The sequence below is a fragment of the Anopheles maculipalpis genome, chromosome 3RL, assembly GCF_943734695.1.
Source record: "Anopheles maculipalpis chromosome 3RL, idAnoMacuDA_375_x, whole genome shotgun sequence".
NCBI lineage: Eukaryota > Metazoa > Arthropoda > Insecta > Diptera > Culicidae > Anopheles > Anopheles maculipalpis.
Genome location: NC_064872.1, coordinates 48,073,371 through 48,092,438, shown reverse-complemented (window position 1 = coordinate 48,092,438; position 19,068 = coordinate 48,073,371). Strand labels below are relative to the sequence as shown.

The following is a 19,068-nucleotide window of genomic DNA, read 5'->3' as shown; positions in this document are numbered from 1 at the left end:
CACAACAAAAAACGACACATATTAAGAATAAGGATAATAAACGTTACTATAACAGATGATTGAGTGTGCTGAACAGAAGAAATGATTACCAGCGTGTATATGTGCAGCTATTTACACTCCGACGGACACCTGTAGCACACAGATTATTCTTTCTGTTAAGGGAAAGCGAACGCAGTTCAGAGCGCTGGAGGTATGTAGAGAGCTAAATTTCTTATAGTATATACATTAACTATAAATATATATAAATCGATAGATAATGGCATGAAGAAGGGTTTGTACACGAAATGAAAGCAAATCGCAATCGCGCTCTATCTATATAGACTACCAATACGCCACTGTGTTGAAATGTGAAACATGTGGATAATTATTGTCTATATTTTTTACATTTTCTTTCCTTTTGTAAGAAATTATGTTGTGCATTATTCGAGCAATTTAATTCACACGTACTGGAAGTAAGGAGTATAGGAAGATTATAATTAACGATAATATAATATATATTCATCCTAAGCAGAGGTTCTTCAGTTGCTGATATTATTGCCACTTTTACTGTACTCCATTGGTCGTGTCAAAAGTTGTGGTCAGAGTTTCACAGCCATTGTTTGTTCATTGGTGGTGGTGTTCGCCAGAAAATATGTGCACAAAACCGATTTGAATATCGTGTTACACGTTCAATCTTACAACATGGAGCTAACGAAACCGGGTTCGATGGACACTATCCTAGTTTGGAAAACATTGATGAACTTTCGTGAACCATAAATGCTGCATCTCATTACAGAAAAAAAGAAAAACACGTCTGTCACGCGAATATGTAGATTGTAAATAGTTTTTTAACACATTAAAGAGTAAAAGCGAAAGCAAAATTAGAGTTGCAAAGTATGTGAAAGCAGAAAGAATGTGTGGAAATGAAATGATCAGTAATTTATTTAGATAAACTCTAGACTACCCCGAAATCATCGCTCACAGCAGCAGTATGTACGTTGAGAATAAAACCAATTGTATATATACAAATATAGATTGAGCACTCCAGGAGATAAAGCCAAAGATATGCAATAGCAAGCAACAATCTTTTGCTTTATCCACAGGAGGTTAAAGGTTGAGATGTAATTTCAAGCGGAACGTGCATATACCAATCATAAAATGGAATTTTAATGGAAGAATTGCGTATGATTCACGCTGGCTTGGTGTGTATCGCTTTCTTCTGATCTGTGTTGGTTTTTTTTCGGGTTTTATGAAAGTACACGACAAGCAATCGTTAGGAATGACACATGCGAAAAGATAGAGGAATGCTCTGATTTCAAATAATCGACATTCTTTAAGAAATCACGTTCTAATGAATTTTATGATCGAGAACTAAGGCATGAAGAACGCGCAAAACGAACGGTATCCTAACAAACGGGCATAATATATCTTCTTTCCCACTAATTTTCAACATGTGGGAACATGGTCCTCAAAATAATACGATCGCAAGAATGCAACACACGATTGATTGTAGTATAAATTAGGTACAATGCAATGCAATGTACTTGAAGCATCGCTTAGTGTTGATGATAGAAAAGGAGGCGGCAACAACAAAAAATCACATTTTATTTCACTTTTCACATTACGTTTCATGGAAACGTTTCATTCGCTCTTCAAGATAAGCATGTTGTGAAGAGGGCATTGAACATACGAATGCATTTGAAATTCGGTCGGTTAAAATGAAGTTGATGGTGTGTTTGCGTAACGTTTTCTGGCATGTAAAAGGTATCGATAGAACAAGAGTTTTAAAAATGTAAAAAAGCATACAAAACATGAGATGGCTTATAGCTGCTTGAATTTGCACGGAAGAATACGCGAAAATAAAACAGTTCAAGAGATTGTTCATTAGGCGAAATGATGCACGGAAAGATCGCGATCAACTCGAATGGAACGATGGTCTACGTACATACATACATAACAAAATAACAGTCGCAAATCCCTTATCTAAATAGCATTCGATTCACCATCAGCGTCTAATGTATTAGGTTAAAAGAAAGTCTGTCACAAAGCTGTGTGTGTGTGTGGATAAGGATAAGGGATGGCACAACCACCCATGGAAGGAAGGGATGAACGAATGAAATCCGGATCAATATTCCCGTGCAGCAAGGAGCGAGCAAGTCTAGTAAGCTGACACGTAAGGCAGATGTGACTGTAAAGATCAGGGGGTAAGAAAAGGGAAAAAAGAAAGTTTCGAGTAATATTCACTAAGTGAATCACTCGGAAGCACTCCAATAGGTTTGAATGTATTGGTTGAGGGTCACAATGTGCATGTACAAACAACTGGTGGTGTCCCAACAAGCGAATGCATTGAAACTTTGCAAGAAAGCAATGCCAATGTTAGCTGAAACAATCTTTTGATAAAACATCTGTAAAAAATAACTATTTCATTTACACTATTATACAAGCAGCCAGGACCACAGCTTGTGGTGTTTCAGTGTGAAATGTGCGGCATACATGGAAACAGGCTTGCACGAAAGTAAAACATAGAATAATAGTATCATATACTTTAAGGTAACTTGAGGCGTATCTCGACATAACTGTAGCATATAAAACGAAGCGATTCAAAATTCAGTAAGCAGATGAAGGGATGGCGGTTAATCTAATCGTGAAGGATTAAAATTAGCATTACAAGGGTGTGTTTGAATGAGCATGCACGGACGATAGTTGATGAATGTGTGATGATGGTGTTGGTGCTCTGGGTATGATTGTGTTCTGGTTGAATGTGCGTTCCTGTGTATATTAAAAAGGACATTAACAATCCTTGCGCGAAAAAGGACACTTACAGAAAGAGGTCTCGCGACTTTCGCACGTGCGTGTGTGTGTGTGTGTGTGTGTTGGGTGAGAAAGAGAGAAAAGGAGGGAGAGAAGCATGGAAAAGGAAATGAATGAATGGAACAAGATAGGAAAATTTAAAAAAATCCGAAAAATAACATTGTCAGTATTTGTTATGTAAACAATCATAAGAAGACACGAGTGATCATTATGGGCAAATTATTATTTTTACGTGTATATCTTAATATTATTACGATGATTATTATGACAATTGTAATATAAAGAAAAAAAAGGAATAACAAAAATGTTAGTAAATCATGATTTTACGTGAAAAGATTTCATATTGTGTATACAGTTGATGTGTTGGCGGTCGGTGTTTCCCGGTTCGTTTCATTATAGTAACAAACGTTAGCAAAAGCTCGCGTTTTGCAGTTGAAAGTGGAAAAATTTGTTCATCGCGCCCCGTAAGCTTATGCATAGCTTGTTACGAAGTGAGCCGTACTATATGAAGAACAAGTGTTGGTACGGCTAAGACTATCAGAAGTCATAAAAAATGATCAAAGATATCAAAATAGTCATTGTTTCTATTATGATTTCAATGGAGCGAAAAAGGGATTCTCATGTTTGGATGTAAAGCGCTTAAGGTGACCAGTAATGGTTGGCTAAGAAATTGAAACTACAATTAAAGACATATAATGCGTTGAATTTCTCAAAGCAGTGGTTCTCTATTATTTCCAATGAAATCGGAAAAAATGAAATTAAAACTTTGATAAGAGGTTCCTATGAACTGTTCGATAACTGCTGACATTGTTTCTCTATCTTTCACCAAAGATTAAATTTTTGTTCTTGTACAGATGAATTAACACTTAGTACAGTTTAGAACATGCATCTTTACACCTTTGGACACAGGGATGCAAATATGGCCACGATGTACTCTGTTGGTTCAGGGGTTCAGAGCTCCGGGACACGTGTCGGCTAGCACAATTAAGGAAACCAGCAACGACAGACCAAGCAGTATCCTCCTCCTGAGGTATGGTAGTGGTGGTGCCAAACCAAAAGTAGCCGTTGGACACATTTGTCGATATTTGTCAATAAATGGCAAAGAGAAATTATGTGTCCTCAGTGTCACCGAAATATTGTTTTCGAGCCCAAATGTGTATGTATTTCATTGTGGTAACTTAGTCTAACGCCCACCTAGTCACGCAAAGTAAAGCCGTTATTTGGTTTGCCGACGTCCGAAGAGACATTTTTATTTACATTGTTGACTGTGATGACTTAGATATGTTCCGCTCCAATTGTCCGCGGTGCATAAGGAGGAAATACGATGGTCATTTCTTTCCTGGCAATGGTACATTATTTTTAAAAGTTCCAAATTTACCAAGCGTAGTTGATACCGAGTCCGTTGCTGTAGGTCATGTGGGCAACAGCCGGGGCAGCGGAGTAGGCAACGCCCAGCAGTGCCGGGGCAGCCTTGATAGCCGGTGCAGCGTACGCAGGGTGAGCATAAGCCGGAGCAATGGCGTGTGGGTAAGCGGCGGCAACATGGCCAACGGCCAATCCTGGGTTGCTTACGCGCACATCGGACTTGCTGACGGACGAGTACGGGGTATCGATGGTCTTGGAGTATGTCGAGATTTGACCAAGGTTGCCGTAGCTACGCAGGATGTTCGACTGCTGGCTAGTGATGGCAGGTGTGTGGATTCCAGCGTAGGTGGGACCAGCCGGGTTGAGCGTGTAGGCGGCCTGAGCTACGGCAACGAAAGCGAGAAGGGCAACAAACTGTACAAACAAAGAGACAAATTCCATCAAATCACGTGTTTAGTGATGCTTAATAATGGTACGTCTGTTATCACTCACTCGGAACATTTTGGAAGTGTTCGAAAATAGGTACAAGGAATAAATAAATAATTAAATAAATAACAACGAAAACGATGTGAAAACTTTGAATGCAGTTCTAAAACTGATAACTGAAGAGGAGAATGCATATCGCTTTTATAGTGCCCAACGGGGTCTGAAAAAAAAGTGAATAGTGTGTGGTGTGTGCATGTGTGTACTTTTTGTTTGCATTCATGCCTGTCCTTTAAGCATATTCTAGTAAGTACGACCCACAGGTCATACACGCACTTGTTGTGTAGTGCGTAGTGAAAGGGTCCACGAGGTGCAGTTTGGCTGTTTGGTCTTGAGCTAGGTATGTGAGTCACTTGTACCAGTGATTGGGGTGTGAATAGTGTGCAGCGAGCAATTTTTGCTCTATTTTAACAATGAAATATGTAGCTATAAGTTAACACCCGGCTATAAATTTAGCTATTCGAACAGGACGCACCTATCGAAGGATTATGCAAACATTTAAATTCGTTTTGCATTATTAATTGCCAAAATAAAACATTTTTATCGTTAGGGATCTCCCATTTGTAGTACATTTGACGAAGCAAATGTTTTTGTTTATTTTTATTTTTCTAATTAATTTCCTAATTTTACATTAGCATTTAATTCAATCGATTTCAATTGATTGTTTTTGATTTTTAGTAATGGTTGTTTTTATATCATGTTAACGATATATTAATCATTTTTATGTGCTTCAACTTGCACCCAAAACAGCTCCACTGCTCTCGCTAAACGATTTGTTGGATATTGTTATTATGATTCAAACGCAGCAAACTACCCTGATCATGCATTATCAACCCTAACCGGTTTCAGTGCAAGAACTGTACCGTGGCTGCAGCAAAATTAAATGCAGCATTCGACCAGCTGCAGCATAGCATGTTTTGACCTTGTTGAGTTCGTCATAGACCAGACATCAACTGTTCGCAAACATGCGTTGCTTCTAAGTAAGAGTGTGCAATGTCGTTAAACTGTTGCAAGGCGTGGCACTTTATGTACAAAATCGTCTCAATTACTCCCTATACCTTCAACGTCACTTGGCTTACTTGTTACGCGAGAAAACGAATGAATCGTACCCTGCTTAACATGATGAAGGGCTTTTTACTTGAGCATTTGTAAAGCTAAGCCTTCAACCTATCACCGAAGTGCATTTGTTATGCTTTCTCTCGTGTTGGCAGTGCTATGTCCAAATTATGTTCATATGTTACGTACATTCAGATATCACTATCAAAATCTCCTGGTTAGAATATGTGCTTATCAAATTTCATCTCAACATGGCAATGTGTTCGATTTGGGTTTGAGATCCTAGCATTTTGTTTTGCTCGTCGTAAGTAAAAAAGTTTTGAACAGGTAACACGTTAATAATTGCCACGAAGTTTAAAAATAACCGATAGAAAGTAAAGTAGGAAACATTCTGAAACTGTTTTTTTGCTAATCTTTTTATTCCATTTTCGCACTTCAAAGTCTAGACCTGTTCAATTAAAGCTTTTAAAAGAATTAGTTAATTGACGTTGTGACATGAATTTGTCTGACGAAATAGCCTGCAAGGTTTTTTTAAACATGTCATCTTCATTCATTTGTACAAATTGTAGTGTAAAAACAGATTAATACTAGTTTATGGAGTTCATAAATCGTTTTATTTTTTTTTTTATTTTGCAAACCCTTTTTCTCTTTTTTGAGAAAAAAGAAATTTGAACTAGGAATTCAAAAACATGGTTTCGAACTCGCTGCTCGATTTTGTAACATCCGAGCACGAATAATCGAAGCGACCAATCAACACGGATAAACGTGATTTCATTACAGAAAAGGTGATGTAAATAGGATGTAAAAAAGAATCCAGAAGAAATTTTGAAGAGTGTACATAATTAAATGAAGGATAGATTGAACACGCGTCAACTTAAGGAAACACCGAATGATTTGTTTGGTAGTACGAAAGTGTGTAGTGAAGTAAAAGCCGATATAAGCGTGTTATATCGGCACATCGTTTGTAAAAAAGCAGTCAAAGCCAGCTGCTAGCTAAATCGGATTGCGAATCGATTTTTTTTTCTCCTGTTTTAATCGCTCGTAATAAGCAACATAGCCGTTCCTGCTCATCCGAAACGTAGCGAACGGTGGTGATAAAGGTGGCGAACAGAAATGGCGACTGCTTCGAGAAGAATAATATGTTTTGTTAGTAATTCTCTATTCTGGTTAATACTGTTGTCGCATTACCAGCAATATGTATGTGTTAAAGGTAATAACTGATGTTAACCCTCAAAATAAGCTAAAATGCAACGAAATGTTGGCAACTTCGGACATACAATGCGTAGTACATTCTACGTTACTACATTTCTACATTTCATTCTCCATTCCGGTTCATTCTAGTGCCTCGAAAATATCTGCAGACCGATTTAACAGAGCTAGGTAGCAGCTTTTCAGTACCCGTATCGGTTCCAGCTCCGGGTAAAAAAAGTGACACTGTCACCGAACCAGAGATGGGAGGTGCAACATCGAACAGATCAGTTGTGCCGTTGGATGAGAACAAGAAAAGTTTTTCCAAGGTAAAACTTTACCAGGAACAATTAAACACAAAAAAGTCCCAACTATTGCCTGGTGCTGTGAACATAAACGAGGAAACTACACATTTGCTTGGAGTTAATGGTACGGGACAGCGCAAAGAGTACGCGATCGATGGTGACAGTGTTAACAAAACTGCTCTCAATACTTCGACAAAATTGCTGGGCACGTCCGGACTAAATACATCTGTAGTACAAGTGAGTGCTTCATTACTGCCAGTTTGATAACATTGGTTTCATTGAATCCAACTGTAATAATCTTCTATAATCGTTGCAGGAATCTCCCGGAAGTGATCCAATCAGCGATGCAATCAATATCGATACGATCGAACGTACTGAAGCTGAATTAAACAGTACGCTGCAAGAACATAATATAACAAAGACAATTGAAGAGAATCATCTGTACTATAAGAGCAACTGGTCCACCGATAAAGCGATGAGTGAAGAATTTTGGAAAAAGATAACCGCGAACCTAACCGTCAATATGCTGCTCTCCAATTCCCATCGCCGAGCGACAGTAATGTATCTTTTTCTTTAACCTATCATATTTCATTTTACATTCACTTTTTTACTATGGTAAATGGTGTCTTCATATGGTATGTTCTTCATTGTGCATTGGAAGGATACGGATAACGTTTTTTTTCGCGTTATGCAAAACTCACTTAATTTTAGCTACCACCCAAGATTACACAACATATTGCACTGGTAGCATAAACACTTTCCATTCTATGTATGAACAATGACATGACATGTACAATGTAAAACTTTTGTTTAGCTTTTTATTTTTGTGATTTATTTTGTTGGTGTGTGGGTTATAGAGCAATTATGTCGTTGTGTCCGCATGACCATAACTGTTAAAATCCTTTTGTATTCCTGGTTATATCAAATGCCGGAAAGGTGTTTTCCCGATGCTACCTACTTAAATATGTATAACTGTTAATGTTTGTAGTCAAATTATATTCTATTCTTGTTAATGCAAGCTTACCGGTTTAGGCCGGTTTAAGATCTGACTTTGCGCAATATCATATAATAAAACGTCCCAAAGACTCCACGACTTTGTTGTGAATTCTTACAACAATGAATACAGTTGGTAATCGAAATTTAACGAGTATACTTTTTCAATCACCTTATGTCAAACGTAACAACGGCTCTTTATTACATCTTTATTTTATGGCTTTTATCTTTCTAGACCATGCTTCTTTCTTTCGACTTTCCATTCTACGGTTTTCCCATTCGAAATATTACAATTGCAAGCGGAGGGTTCCTCTATACAGGAGACTATGTGCATTCCTGGCTGGCATCAACGCAGTACATAGCTCCTTTAATGGCAAATTTTGATACGGCACTGTCCAGTAGCTCCCTCGTGAAATATCGTGATGATGGTAACGAAATAGTCATAATTAGATAGCACACCAAAGTGTTATTTAAATACTCTTACTTTAAATACTCTTGAACTTATGAATCTAATAAGCATATAACAATCGTATAAACTTGTTTCTTTTTATTTTAGGTGAAACTTTCATCGTTGTTTGGGAAAATGTTATTCTTCAGGATCGACCAAACAACGGAACATTTACATTCAGTGTCACGCTGAACAAATCGGGAGATGTTGTGTTTGCATACAAAAAAATTCCCATCAGTATCCAACAGATATTTGAAAACCCGCTTACCAAAAATCACCCAGTTAAGATAGGACTTTCGGATGCGTACATCATTGATAAAACTATAATGCGTAAGTAAACTTTTCAACATTCATTGAAGCATTTTAAGTACGACCTGTTACTTCGGTGTAATATTTCTACGTGGCATGCAGAGCATCTTGGTTATGAAAAACTTCCCAGGAGCAAATTCTTTTTCTTTTTCTTGGTCTGTGTTTTACTTCGGTCCGATTTTAGAGTTAGCGCCAGCCTCCTTGGCGTTCCAAGGGTAATCCACAACTTGATTGCATTTATACCCTTAAATGCATATTAGGAAATAAAACAGAAAAGTTCACAGTTATTTAAATAGTACGTTTGTTTTCGGTACAAAACAATGTTCACTATAGTACATGCATAAATTTTGAAAGATGACGCTCATGTCTAATCGTTGTTACGAGCTACATTTACCCAAACTACCATTTTGGTGTACCATTTCGTAATTAATTTAATGCTACAAATTGAATCCCATTCGGAATAAACCCCCGAATCATGTCCAGGGGCCATTCGGCATTTGAATTGTTGCTTAACACAAATTTTGGATTTTAGGCATTTGAATTTTAAGCTTTACACCACTCAATTCACTGGAACATGACAAGCAATGTAGCGTTCGACTGTGATGATGCGGAACTGATTAAGTTCAGGTTTTTTTTCCTATTTGAGATGTATACCGTCAGGTCTTATGAATAATTACATTCTGTCAATTCTTGACTGCATTCATGCTTGATTGATTAGAGACTTTAGTTTCACATTGTACTAAAATATATCGATCATACTGACAGATTTCTATAATTTGTATTCTGGAGTGAATAGAGGGTTTCTAGAGTTTATTGGGAAGTGCAATTCGTAATTAAATCCAAATTGCACGGCGCGATATTTAATCTATTCGATATGTAATCGATCTCATTATATATGTTGTCAATTAAAATATAAGTGTTTAATTCAGCCCTTTTACTGTGAGCTACAGTGAGCTACAGCGCAACATGAAACAAGCTGAGGTTTTACTGGTATTTATAAAAATCCACACTTTTTTTTTATTACAGGTACAAAGCAGAAAACGATATACGAATACCATCGAGTAAATTTCGGTCAAACTGAAGTACAAAATGATACCATCATCACGTTAACAGCTCTGCCTACCTGTTTTTCGTTCAAAGATTGTGCATCCTGCATCACTCACGAAGGAGCTGACTTCGAGGTAAATTAGTGTGCATTAATGGACGTGGCACTATCATAATGTTTCAAATATTGTGTCACTACAATTTCAGTGTTTATGGTGTCCGACGATTAATCGGTGTTCTACTGGTACCGATCGAAAAAGACAAGATTGGGTACATAAAGGTACACACATTAAAAACGTAGTAAATTGAAGCCATTTGTTCTAATAGAGAATATTATCTTCTGCTCTTGTAGGATGTGAAAACACAATGATTTTCGAAGCATTCAAATGTCCGCCTCTTGGTCAAAAAGGCAATAACTATGGAGAATCGGTTGAAGTAACAACCAAACCAAACGTCAACAGATACAATTCCACCAACAACGTTCGGGATAATCAGCAGCCCACACAAGATCGGAAACTGGACCAAAACACCGCTCCAAACGGTGTTATGCTGAATGGAAGTGATATTTACCGAGGATCCAAAAACGATGAATTCGTCAACAAGGCACATGTGTATCACACATCAGACATGCACAGTGGGTCAAGCAATAAGTTGCTAGTTTCTATGCTGATTATCCTTGGGATGCTGCTAATGTCCGGCTGCTGGGTGTTATATGCATATCGAAACCCACACACAAAGAGTGGTCAGCTGCTAATTAGGGTAAGTACATAGAATGCAGGATGATTTTACATTTATTCCAAATTTACTAAATTTACTAACGTATAGAACAGATGAGTGGCTAACATGTTTTACATTGAATTTCTTTTAAATGCTTTCAATGCTGTTACATTGCCTTCGTTTCCAATTTCAAGATTGCGAAATCGAAAAAGGTTTGTAGTCTTATTTTATGTCCCTTATGATATACTCCTTTAAACGCTTCGATATACTCCTTTAAAGAGCAGCAAAAAAACTTTATTCATAATCTATTTTAGATCAATTTTGAAGACTAAAGTGGCTCTCATCTAGAATGTCAAATCGATGACATTATTAATTATAAATAAAAAAAATAATCAAGGGCATTCGCTATTATAAATACAGTTTCGGGAAATAGTTTAAGATCATGGGTTATTGCACATAACGTACAAATGAGTTCTCGAAGCCAAATTTAAACGAATTGGCTTAATTTTTTGTGTGAATTATAAGTTGATCGTTTTGGAAATACGCTCCTATAATTGGATCAATTATGAAATTTTTGTCTGGTTTTATTTATTACACTGGATTAGTCACTTATGAACGAATACAACATTGCTAACATTGTAACCTTCTAGGTTACAATACTGAAGGACATTGTATCAAAGTAGAACTATCAAAGCAGCGGTTAAAAAATCGTATATAAAAGTGGTCTTAATTTATTCCTTTCACTGTAACTAACAAACAATTACAATTGGGCATATCCCAAGACGCAAACTAAGCTTTATCATAGTTGTTGCAATGCTGTTTTCCTCATTTCATTAAAACCAACATCAAGATCTCGTTGTTCATACCGTTTCTCAAAATCATGTATAGATTGAAACATGTTCGAGAGGAAAACTTGATTCTATTTAAAATAATATGGTTTTCATCTTTTTTAAGCTGCAAACGCGATGAAAAACTGTACTAACACCATGTTAAGTGTAAATAATTCAATATTACACGCCACTCAAAAGCTTTTAGAAACACGAATAATGGAATTTGTTAACTAAATATGTTGTGCTTTGGTGCCGTGCCGGGAATTTGGCAAGATTGCTAGATGATTGAATGGCGGAGATGCACTTGAACTGATCGATCGTAACTGAAGGTTTTTATTTAAAAAATGATCGCTCAATTCGCTGACAGTTGACGGGTTGTAACGTGATTCCTTTTGGCCTACATAGCGTTGACATCTCCTAGGTCCAACATCCTACCTCCTAGAAGTTATTACATATTACTTTCGGTTGGTTTTATTCTGTCCATCTCTGAAATGAGTCATATTTTTTACGGTAATTCGTTTCCCTTGCTAGTCTTCGTAGATATTACCTGAATGAAAATGTCCTTCCCTGGATGAATCTTCGTAATTCACGCTAATGGTCATCTAGAGGGCTGAACGTTATTTACATGAAGTATGTTCAGTTGCCCTGATATGCTCTTTTCTCTGGTTTAACCATTTATTACACGCTTCCAATTTCTGCAAATATTATATGTGCCACCGTTTCCAGAACTGCACTAGTTGCTGGTGAATGATTTGCCAGTGCTTAAGACGGTTAGTCGGAATCTGCGTCATATTGATTGAAGAAAGTAATAGCAGGTTTGAGCCCGCCTGGTGTCGCTGTGTTAACGACGTCAGCTAACAAGAATCTTCAGGCATAGGAGAGATGGGACGAGAGTTGAGACATTTTTCAATATCCGCAAGTCTCGTCATCATTTTCTCAAAGGAGAAGAATGAAGTGCTCATAGTGCGCAACAGATTGGCCGACTTAACAGCGAACTCCAGAGTCTACCGAAATATGGCGCCTGTGGTGGAATGATGGTTCATTTGGTGGTCATCAGAGTGCAGAAATTGGAAAGTATGTTGAGGTCATTAGCAGCTCCCTTGAAGTTGGTCCTGTTGTCCGAATGTAGCTCGGAAACAAATACAGTAAGGGCGATAAATCACATGAGCAGAAATGCTTTGGTCGTTCTATATGAATAGTCTTTGTAGTGAAACAAGTGAAGATAGCAAGAAAGGCATTGGTGGGAGTAGCGCGATAGTGTGTGTCCTTAACATACACAGGACCGCAATAATCAATCCCACTGATGGAAAACAGCCTAGCAGTAATCTCCCTCGGTGGTGGTAGATCTGCCATCATTGACAAAAGCAATATGGGTTTGGCTCGTAAACATGTGAAACATTTGTGGTAACTCTGTTTTACAAGATTTCTGTCATAACAGTTTCGACTGTATCCAACAGTTTCGATGGATCGTTCAAAGCATGAGTTGAGGGACAGCATGTAATAATTGACGATGGTAACAATTAGTTAAGAGAACGGCGTAGGGGTGCTTTCCAGGAAGAATTATCACCGGACGACTTAACGCTCTCCACAGCACTAATTAGCACAGACGATGGTAATAATTAGCTAAGAGATCGGAGTACGGGTGCTTTCCGGGAAGAATTATCACCGGATGATAGCACGCTCTCCATAATTAACGCTCTCCACAGCACTCTGGCTGGAGACATTTTCTTTTGCAGGATTTTAAAGTACTGTATCCAGTATCCAACCATTGGTCGGAGCTTTGTTATTGAAGAGTATCGATGAAACTGGTTGCAAAATGGTGATTCAACAGCTACGTGAGATACTATGCTGTGCCATTTGAGGTCAGACATAGAAATGATAGCCAGTTTGGGCCATGCCTCCATTACATTTCATGTATAAGCTCGGAGCCAAAGCATCCACTTGCAGCCAAAATTGCAGGGTTGTCACATCCTGGTACGTGTTGAAAATTGAATATTTCCGTAGCTTGTTGAATGTAAGACACGTGGTTCGTAACAAAGGTTTTCCAGTTCTATAGACTCTGTCCAAAACACGATGATTGATGTAGATGGAAAACCTACCTTCACTTTTGTGTAAAGATTGCTACCTAGCTTTGCTGCACACAAAGCTAAATGTGCGATGGTTCGTTTAAGGGTTATCGGAGCAATTTTTGATTTCGAAACCAGCCGGCGAGTAATCACGTAGTAAAGTGTGACTATCCAACTACAAGGTTTCAATAAGTCTAGTTAGAGATTAGATGGTACTAGGTCACGCCGGCGGTCGTTAAGCCAAGAAGAAGTAGAAGAATGATTGATTAGACCTTCTACACCATTATCTGACTTGTTTGACGTAAGGAAGAATAGGACTAAACTTGCGTCCAAACATTATTTTGAATTTTTTTTTTGAAAATTGATCACTCAACCAACGGGCATTCATTTTAATTTTGTTCTTTAATATTCTCTCTCTTATTTTAAAATGATTCACCCATAATGTAGGTAACCTATATTTGTTACATTACACTTGTGGAAATGTATATGAACGTTCAATTAAATGTTTTTGACAATTGAACGGATGCAAATGAAAAAAAATTAAATATATTTTTCATTTATTACTAAGCACGACGGTACGTCCCCGTATTGTAAACACCACGTGTGACTGGATAATGAACATTAATAATTACGCATTTACTCCTTATTCTTTGCCTTATCCGGGTCATGCTCGGTTATAAATAATAAATATATAAAAATGCAATGAATAGGTGTCTTGTAGTTGTCTCGCTTCATGAAGCAATTATAACGTAGCGCACTTTCACCTGTTATCAGTGACGTACATAGGTTCGCGCTCACGCACTATAGTAGCTCGTCAACGCTAAGCGGAAATCATCTGGTATTCCTACCGCCGTTAGCTACATTATGACAACACTCTGCCCGTAGTTTGTGACATTTTTCTAACGCGCTTCGCTGTCACCCGTATGAAAAATGTGTTTCGGTGCAATAGGCATATGATGGCATATGCTTCAGTTGTTTGGCAGCCCGCTAAGGCCAACATTATACGTCCCACCGAGATCGCTTCGTGCAAGATCGATGTTCGGACGTAAAAGATCGCCGAACCCATTTTGACGTCTCTGATCCTTTTTTATATATGCTCCGTGTGTATTTACGCTATTTTTGATCGCCATCAACCGGAAATGTCTCGCACCGCAGTTTTAAACTACATGCGTCTTGTGAGACCTACTATTGTATGTTAATTTTCCCTCCGCGTTAAAATTCATGTAATTGCTTGTTTGTTGTACCACTTTAAAGGTACACCATGCGGTTCATTAAATAAAAAAAAGGGTCAAATATAAATATTGTAATATAACTTCGTATGTTTCTTTGCAGTATCGTCCTAACAAGTGGCTATGGCGGCGTGGCGAGGCACGGTATACGGCAGCTTCCATCCACATGTGAGAATGCGACTTACGTTGAACCCGATGTCTACGAAATATTCCGTCCAATTCATCTCGTCGCGCATTATTTTTATATTCGTTTTCCCAATTTGCAGTTCTTCACTTCTCAAAAGTACGTATCCGAGGGAATCAGCAGCATAGCATGGTAATATGTTGTTAGCTTGTTATTTTATAGTTTTATAGTTGGATTTTTTAAAAATCCAAGTGTGCAAAACTGAACCAGGACTTTACCAACCAACAGTACCGTTGAAACTTGATCAGAATCAACTAATGAACAAGCTATTCTTCTTATACTTGACTTGGTTTGACACTACAAGCTCAGGGGGTCTTTGCCTACCGGTAGCTAAATATTCAGCATTACAAGCAGGTAATTCGATAGCGGGTTAGTTATGGCAATTACTCTCCTTTGATCCAAGAAGCGATTAAATGCAGTTACGCACGTTAAAAACCGGACGCCTAATTCAAAAATTGCGTGGATAATACACCCGTACTCTAGTAAGTCTACCGGGCAAACAATTTTTAAATCCATTGCATAGCTAATTCTAACAGTTTTATACTTCAAGTTTGTGTAAACCCATTTCATAAAAATTGTATAAATTTTTCAAAGAACTACGTTTGAATCATAATGCAACTTGTTTTAAATTTATAAAATAGCGAGCGCAATTTATTACATGCTTATAGTAATTTATATTAACAGAACTACTACAATAACAGAAATTGGTATGGAAAACAGAAATGTAACGATTCGTTGGTTTCTACTGACCATTGCAAAATGCTCAACTCGAAATGTAGTTTCGATACGTATTTGTTGCATTTGATACAGTTTTTTGTTATGCTTTAAAAACACATGATCTTAATTACTTTCTTTCTAAAATGCGACAATAAAAAATTAAAGTCTAGGAGCCTTCATTAAAAAAAAAAACAAAACAAAACAAAAACAGCAAAGCTAATTGAAAATGAGAAAAAACTAAAATGGTTACTGTGAATCTTTAGTTCATGCAACATTTATTAAGCTATTGTGCATAAACTATCGTTAAATTGTTATAAAATAGTGATAAAAATGAGTCGATGAAGCTTGCTGAATCTTTGTGTTGCAAAAATTTCCTTTTTTTCCTAACACGCAATGTGCGTTTTCGTGAAGCCGTCCTATTCCAAGTGGTAGAAAGGTGCAATAATATATACTATTAACACTACTGAATTATTGAAGGTGAATGTTCAGGGCACTAAATAATTTCACCAACACTTTTTTTGTTTTACATTAAAAAAAAGCTACCTTGCCGTTTTACAATTCTCTTTCGCAAGATCATAATAAGGATTGTTATGAGAATTTAACCGAAAATAATCATAGTTTTTGCAAAACGGAACAGAATTGAGACAGAAATTATTAGAAACAGCATGTAAGTGAACCATGTCAATTATAAAAATGAGCTGTTGCTCTTCAATGATTGCCTGGTATGCTTGCGAATTTAATGCATGGGAAGCAAATTATAAGACATAGATGAAATACTTGTGAAGACATAAGAAAAAGACATACGTTAATAGATATTTTGTTAGTATGACAAATGGTCTCATGCCGCTTTTATTTGGTGAGAAAATATCGATAAAGACCAATAGACACAAACAAAAAAGTAGATCGAATAGAAATTGTGCCTTACGGAGATAGTAATGGAAATACTCATACGCATAAAATACGAGTTCATACAAACAAACAAAAAACCCACACATTCGGATGAAAAAGACCTTGAACAAGAGCTTCAACAAAATCACCATAAATATATTAATTCATTGTAACGGATATGTATGTTGAATGCGTTCCGCATGAAGCGCAACTCGAAGCGCAACTGTGATTTTGCGAACAAAATGCTGTCGATTTTTAACACATTTCCACACAAAACTCACAGCATTTTTTAGAAAAATCATAGCTGCGCTGCGTGTTGCGCTTCGTGTGGAACGCCTTTTAGGTTTTAGTTACATACGAATGGCAATCATTTAAATGTCATCATAATATAAATATATACATAGTAGACGAAAAAGTCCAATGAGTTTTTTTGGTTATCATGCTTTCCCATTTATTGTTCATCAATTGTACGTACTTCTTTGTTTTACTTTTTGTCTTCGGATTAGTAGGACTTCAGGAGGTGCGCTGGAAAGGAGTAACGAAGCGCCCCTATTTCAGTGATTGCATAATCTAGCAAAGCGGTGGAGAAAAGCATGAACTCGGTACGGCGTTCCTGGTCAAAGGCGCCTACCTGGTAAGCAGGCGGAAGAAGCGCGTGCCTGGGTTAGAAGTCAGTCAGCAAGAGGGAATAAAAGTGCGCGCACGCAACCTTATCTACAAACTATTTCGGCATCGAAATAAAATGACGGCTTGAGCGGAAATTCGGGTTTTCAACGCTGTAAAGTCCTTCCCGGGTAAGCAATACGGCCTGGCCGTCCTTTATGAATAAAAAAAAGTCCTTCAAAAGTCGGGTGAAGGTAATGTTGTCGGCTGGTTAAACCAATTTGAGAGAGTTGCTGCACTTAGTTAAGTCAAAAATATGGCAGTGCTGTTGCCGCTGTTCTTAGAAGGTGGTGTTGCCCTTGTTTTCGATCAGCTCAGTGGTGATAAGAAGAAAGGTGCTAAGGCGATCAAAGCGGCGCTTCAGAAAGCCTTCGGTTCAGATCCAGGTGAAGCTTATGCTCCGTTCATCGGATCCAAATGGTGTGGTGAACCGCCAGAGGAATATTACCAAAAGCTATGCCGGCTTATTAACGACGCAGGAATAAAGGGGGAAAAAGTTTCGCAAGCGCAATATTGTCATGGGTTGCCTGTTGCAGTGAAAAGAGTGTTGCACACTATGGCAGACATTGTTATCAACACGAACTCTCCTCCATGTGTATGGAAAGTGGTATGGAAGCAACGGTATAGGTGATGGTATAGACAGTATGGCAGCGGTGGCATTCAATCAAGATGCAGCAAAACAACCATGCCCTCGTTGCGGTGGCGATTCAGAAACGGCAAAGTGTGTCACATAATCAAGATGCAGCAAAACAACCATGCCCTCGTTGCGGTGGTCAATATGATGCTAAGAAGTGCAAACATGTTAAGCAATGGCTAGTGTGTTGGTTGTGTGGACAGGCAGGGCACCTACGACGTGAATGTCCTGCGGGAAACAGAAAAGGGAGTTCTACGGCGTTATTGTAAATAGAGCGCAAGCAAAGGATCTGCTTGATACTGGTTGCGGGAAATCTATCATCGCGCCTCAGCTTTGTAAACTTACGGATTTTGCTCCGCTAGTGACTATAGTGACGATAAATAATAAATGAGTTTCGTGTAAATGCATTGCGAATATACTGGTCGAGTGTTGCGGATTTTCAACTCCTATCGAATGTCTTGTTTTAGACAAGCTGGTGGATGGTGCTGATATTGTGCTCAGAATTGATGCTAAAGGCGTTATTGGTGGCATAAGGATTACGAACACAGGAATTTTCTCTGGGAAATGTGTTGTAGGTCGCAAACAAAAGCGTATACCTGTGTATATTTTGATGGCCAGGAGTGGACCGAAAAAGACCCAGCGGTTCTGAAATCCATTAAAGCCAGTTACGACAGTGTTAAAGATGCTGAGAAAAAATCTAAATTTGACAAAGAGGTGCAAACATGAAGAGAGTACGTTCACTCATTTATGAAGGGCCGGCTCCGGCTGAAAACGTTCCTATCACCGTGAATTTGGTATCGAGACTGATATTTTTTGTTTTGATTTCGCGCACGAGATAAGATTGATTGTAAGTTTGTGAAAGTATAAGTGGTGCACCGTGCGTAGTGCCGGGGATTTTTTTTCGTGAACAAAGAGCGCTTGGCCAGCAGGTCGGCGCATACTTAGTGAACGGGCGTGTGTTCTAGTGAGCGTGAAGACAGGATCAGCTGATCATCGTTCAGCAATCCCGTCTACAAGTGGTGGTTGGGAAGCTTCTGCCCGCAGTCATCCTGTTATGTCGCATACAGGATGAGTGCGAACGAGGGCAGCAATAATCCTCTGGGCACGGCGATGAAGGACATTGGTGTTTTCTTTGGTAGAAGCTCCAAAATCCTGCGAA

General features: G+C 38.2%; 2 protein-coding genes across 2 annotated transcripts; one reads left to right on the top strand and one right to left on the bottom strand.

Moving 5' to 3' along the window:
- Positions 1-4,160: 4,160 nt before the first annotated feature.
- Positions 4,161-4,596, bottom strand: LOC126560702 (cuticle protein 67-like). Its single transcript, XM_050216659.1, has one exon. The coding sequence runs from the start codon at positions 4,594-4,596 to the stop codon at positions 4,165-4,167; it is 432 nt and encodes a 143-aa protein (XP_050072616.1). The 3' UTR covers positions 4,161-4,164.
- Positions 4,597-6,748: 2,152 nt separating this feature from the next.
- On the top strand, positions 6,749-15,047 carry LOC126563598 (plexin domain-containing protein 1). Its single transcript, XM_050220243.1, has 9 exons — positions 6,749-6,904; positions 7,036-7,424; positions 7,504-7,743; positions 8,416-8,608; positions 8,737-8,958; positions 9,964-10,118; positions 10,189-10,261; positions 10,334-10,740; positions 14,927-15,047. Exons 1-9 carry the CDS (start codon positions 6,808-6,810, stop codon positions 14,993-14,995), a joined length of 1,845 nt encoding a protein of 614 aa, XP_050076200.1. The 5' UTR covers positions 6,749-6,807; the 3' UTR covers positions 14,996-15,047.
- Positions 15,048-19,068: the final 4,021 nt, after the last annotated feature.